Here is a 5,218-nt window from a genome sequence, read left to right as displayed (position 1 = left end):
TGGATTTGGATGTTGTATGATATTAGTTCTAAATGTTTGAGAATGACCATGCAAAGAAATAGCACTAGATTATCAAATTAAGACATACCATCGTTAATATAGAATCTCTTATTTGTGGTTGCCAATTTTTTTTTGATAAGCTTATGATCTTCAGTTTAGAGATGGTTGCAAGTTATAACAAACCGATTGTGAACCGTTTTACAAATCGTATGGAATAAATCAAAACCAAAATCGTTTAAAATCATGAAATCGACATCATTTAGAAACTGTGGAAACCGAAACCGTTTACTAAACAATCACGATTTCAAAAAGTGAAACCATTCAGTAAATGATGCGGTTATGCTTTTAGTCAAATAAATATGAACCAATTGATCTACACCGTTTAAAACGAAACCAAACCAATTAACACCCTTACTCTCAATCATTCAATATTTATCGTATCTCATCACTCGCTGCAGAGAATGTGAACTGAATCGAAACCTTAATCATGTAAGGTGACGGTGCATATTATTTAATCCTTAGTCCCATTAAAAAGTCTAGTCAATGAGACCCCAATGGGTTCGCATCTGGCAGCTCCCAAGGTCTGGACCATGACATTTTGGACACATTATACAACTAAGCATTTCCATTTTAAAAACCCAATTTGCCTTTATCGATCTCATCGAGGTTACCAATTACCTAGGCTTGCTTCATCAGCTTTAATTTAGAGCTATCCATTAGTTTCCCCAAGCTCAGAGATAGCTTAGCTTCTAGCTTCAATGGCCATTACCCTTCCCAATATGGTTTTGTCCCTAAAGGGACACCGCCACAGTACTCCGTTCCCATCCAAAAAACCACCACCATCTCCACTTCTTCGCCGGAAAAATCTATTCCAAGGGGCTGAGACACCACCACCAGTAATCCCCAAGGTTCTGTCTAAGACAACTGGGTCCATGACCTCAATCATCAAAGAGCTTGACAGAGAAGAACAAAAAGAGAAAGAGGAAGAGCAGAGTAATGAGAGGAAACTCTCAGACTATTGGCGTGAGATCCAAGGCCAAGACGACTGGGTTGGTATGCTAGACCCAATAGATCCTCTCTTACGATCCGAACTGATACGATACGGCGAAATGGCACAATCCTGTTACGACGCTTTCGATTTCGATCCTTTCTCCAAGTACTGTGGCACTTGCAGATTCATTCGGCGTAGGTTCTTTGATAGCCTTGGCTTAACGAGTTTAGGCTACGATGTGACTCGGTACCTCTACGCAACATCAAATATCAACCTCCCAAACTTCTTCAAGAAATCTCGGTGGCCTAAAGTTTGGTCTCGAAACGCTAATTGGATCGGTTACGTGGCTGTGTCAAACGACGAAACATCGGAACGGTTAGGGCGTCGCGACATTACAATTGCTTGGAGAGGAACAGTGACACGGCTTGAGTGGATCGCTGATCTGATGGACTTCCTTAGACCCATTTCATCAGATAAGATTATACCTTGTCCTGATCCAACGGTTAAGGCTGAAGCAGGTTTCCTAGATCTCTACACTGACAAGGACGAGAACTGCCGGTTCTGTAAGTATTCGGCTAGAGAACAGATATTGACGGAGGTCAGGAAATTGATATACCAGTACCCAAATGAGGAACTTAGCATCACGATCACAGGTAAGGGTGTCAATTAATTGGTTCGCTTCAAGATACAAATATAGAAATTAAAATTGTTCGATTCAGTTTGGTTCGATTTTTGTTTCATATTGGGTTCTTTATTCTAGCTTAATTCTGTATCATATCAATTTTAAGGCTGCATTTGGTAGTTATTCGAAAAAAAAAACGTTTTTATAGTTTTTCCGTTTTATGAGAACGGGAGTAAGAAAATGAAATCTTCTGTTTGGTATTCATGGCTTGTTTTTCTATTTCTTTTTTAAATGAATCGGGTAAAAAAAAATATTACAAACGAGAAATGTTGGAAAATGGTAACCATGTTTCAACATTTGAGTTTTGTTCAATAGAATTTTGATACAAAAATAGAAATTCTCGTTTTGATACCAAATATTATTTTTGGAATAGAATGATTACCAAACACAGCTTAAGTTATATTTTACGTGTTGTTTGGACCAACTATTTACATATTTATCAACAGAAAATACCCTTAATAGGATCAGAATCCACTAAACTTTTACCATCAAACATTCATAAAGTATCATTCACATTGATTGAACTAATAAAAAAAGAATATAATTTTACTCGATTCCTTATTTAATTTGATTCAATGATTTTAACCATAAAATCAAATTGAACCAAATCAAGATCAAAACAAACGCATTTACTTTGATTCGATTTGATTCAATTTTAAATGGACGATTTTGATTTCTATTCTAAATTGTCACCCTCAAATTTCACAGGACACAGCTTGGGATCCGCATTGGCGATACTGAGTGCATACGATATTGTGGAGACTGGTCTGAATCTGACTGACGATGGTCGAGCCGTACCGGTCTGTGTGTTCTCTTTCTCTGGGCCCAGGGTCGGGAATATACGGTTCAAAGAACGGTTGGAGGGATTGGGTGTGAAGGTGTTGAGGGTGGTGAACGTACACGACACCGTTCCAAAAGTTCCTGGTCTGTTTTTTAACGAACAAGTACCGAAGCTGGTCCAAAAGATGGCGGAGGGGTTACCATGGTGTTATTCGCACGTGGGAATTGAGCTTGAGCTTGATCACAAGAACTCTCCTTTCTTGAAGGACGCAAGTGCTCCTACCAATTTCCACAACTTGGAAGCCCACCTGCATTTGCTTGACGGGTTAGTTCTCTTCTCTCTCATTTTTATTCTTTTTCCCTTATAATTTTTGGGATAATTTGGTAATTTCATGTGTAAATCAAATATTCAAACTGATTTGACCCTTGACTTAGTGAGATTCCTTAATAGTTGGATTGACCAACAACACGTGGAAAGCATGACTGATGCATGAGATGCGTGCATGCCTAGATCCTTCTAGTCCTAGAATCACTCTCTAATCCCTCGACTCTATGAAGAGAGTCCCAAATCCTTCTCTCACAATTTAAACTTTATAGAACTAATGACATGAAAATAGAGAAAATGCTTTTTGTCATTCTTTTCTTTTTATGTTATAATTTTTTTTTCCTAATATTTTACATTATTTTTTGTTATTTTTATCTTCAACATTCCAACCAAATGGAGCCCTAGCTATGAGGGGATTGGATAGTTGTGCGCTTGTGCCACAATTTTTTGAACTTTTAACAACATTGGGACAATAAGTTATTGAGATCAGCTTATATTAGCTCTTCGTGACATTTGAAAGCATATGTTCATTTTCTAATAAGAATATCATTTGTGCAGCAAGATTTCAAAAATTTTTTTTTCTTATAAATATTGTATTCAATGGCATTACAAACAATAAATGATTTCATTTTATTAAATTACCTTAAAATTTTGTCATATGGCATATTAATGGGGCCCCAAAATTTTGTGGATAAGTTGAACCCTTAGTCACCTTATTCGTATGTCAAGTTTTATATTAATTGAAGTTTGCCAAGTGTTTACCAAAAAAAAAAGTTTGTCAAGTGGCGAATTGTAGCTTTAAAAAGTTAGTACAATGGGATAGTTAGTGCGCATTATTGACTTAAATATTTTATGATCATCATGATGACGTGAATAATATATTTGCCCCATTTCAAGCTACTATGAGACGCTTATTGAGGGAATGAAATCAAGCTTGGCTAGTCAAGACATGAGAGAACTATATTCCTTCTTTTTTGTTTTTTTATGGCTATGAAAATTGACTTTTCTTCATATGATAGTTAGAGCTTAGTCAATGTGATTTTTTTTTTCTTTTTTTTCTTTTAACATATTGAACAGATTTTACCGAAAGAAAAAATTTATACTCGACAGCTATGGTCTTTACAATCTAGGACCATATTTGATTGATGAAATATGAAATCATCATAAATAAATAGTCAAATAGTAGTAATTAATACGATCTTTTAGATATATAATAGTAAAAAGGTTATAATATTTTATTATAAAAATGAGATTTTTTTTTATTGAATGATGGAGATGTAATGATGTGTTATCTAATAATAGTAATATTTTATTTTTTAATTAATTAATAAGATTCATATTTTTCCTCGTGAAATTTTGTTACAGTTACCATGGAAAAGGCAAGAGATTTGTGCTTTCTAGTAAAAGGGACATTGCTCTAGTGAACAAGGCTGCTGATTTCTTGAAGGATCACCACTTGGTCCCTCCCTTTTGGAGGCAAGATGAGAACAAAGGGATGGTGAGGAACCAAGAAGGACGGTGGGTCCAACCTGAAAGGCCAAAACTTGATGATCATCCACCTGATATGCACCATCACATCAAACACTTGGGTCTACCTTCCGACTCATAATAGAAGAGTACTGAACATAGTCATATCTCTCTCTCTCTCTCTCTCTCTCTCTCTCTCTCTCTCTCTCTCTCTTTCTCTCTGATTACAATGTTCAACATATTTATGGGAAAGAATTCCTACAAGGGGTGTTGATGGAAGAGGCTAAGAGAATGTAGAATGTATGTATCAAAACAAGATGAAATCAAAGGTGTAGTTTGTAAGTTTTTGTCTAGAACCTTTGTGGCATCTTCATGGCCAGTTATAGAAATGGCAGTGCAAGTACCTTGCCATGTTAACTTGATCATCTCTTCGATTAATGATATGGCCCTGCTTCTCTCACAGCCTGCTTGCTGCATGGGAAGGTCTCGGCATTATTGGAAATATGTACTTCATCTTTGAATCCACCATCGTAGAGGTCGTCGGCTCTGAGTTTTGTTCCATAGATGTGCTCAATCTCTGAAAACCTTGATCAATGGATTCCAGCCAATCCATCCTTCTTGACCCAGATTCCCTCTCCATTGAATCCTTCTCTGAAATCCCGTCTGCCCGATTCATCCTAGGTGTTATTCTTGGCAATATGTACTTCATCGTAGAGACCGTCCGCTATGATGAATGCTGTTCCATCGATGATGCGCTCAACCTCTGAAAATCTCGATCAATGGATTCCAGCCAGTCCATCCTTCAAGACCCAGATTCCCTCTCCATTGGAGAATCTTTCTCTGAAATCCCTACTTCCCAATTCATCCTAGCTGTTCTTGGCGTAGTTCTTGGCAATATGTACTTCGCCTCTGAATCCACCATCGTGGACCTCGTCGTTGGCTCTGAGTACTGTTCCATCGATGATACGCTCAA

General features: G+C 37.2%; 1 protein-coding gene across 2 annotated transcripts; it reads left to right on the top strand.

Moving 5' to 3' along the window:
* The first annotated feature begins 672 nt into the window (after positions 1 to 672).
* On the top strand, positions 673 to 4,662 carry LOC122089904 (phospholipase A1-Igamma2, chloroplastic-like). Of its 2 annotated transcripts, XM_042659674.1 has the most exons (4): positions 673 to 1,644; positions 2,382 to 2,778; positions 4,144 to 4,433; positions 4,468 to 4,662. In XM_042659674.1, the coding sequence occupies exons 1-3, from the start codon at positions 759 to 761 to the stop codon at positions 4,385 to 4,387; spliced, it is 1,527 nt and encodes a 508-aa protein (XP_042515608.1). In that variant the 5' UTR covers positions 673 to 758; the 3' UTR covers positions 4,388 to 4,433; positions 4,468 to 4,662. The 2 variants fall into 2 exon arrangements, with proteins under 2 accessions (XP_042515608.1, XP_042515607.1); XM_042659673.1 differs by having other exon boundaries at positions 4,144 to 4,662.
* The last annotated feature ends 556 nt before the right edge of the window (positions 4,663 to 5,218 follow it).

Source organism: Macadamia integrifolia, chromosome 9 (assembly GCF_013358625.1).
Source record: "Macadamia integrifolia cultivar HAES 741 chromosome 9, SCU_Mint_v3, whole genome shotgun sequence".
NCBI lineage: Eukaryota > Viridiplantae > Streptophyta > Magnoliopsida > Proteales > Proteaceae > Macadamia > Macadamia integrifolia.
This window is presented reverse-complemented; position numbering and strand designations above follow the sequence as displayed.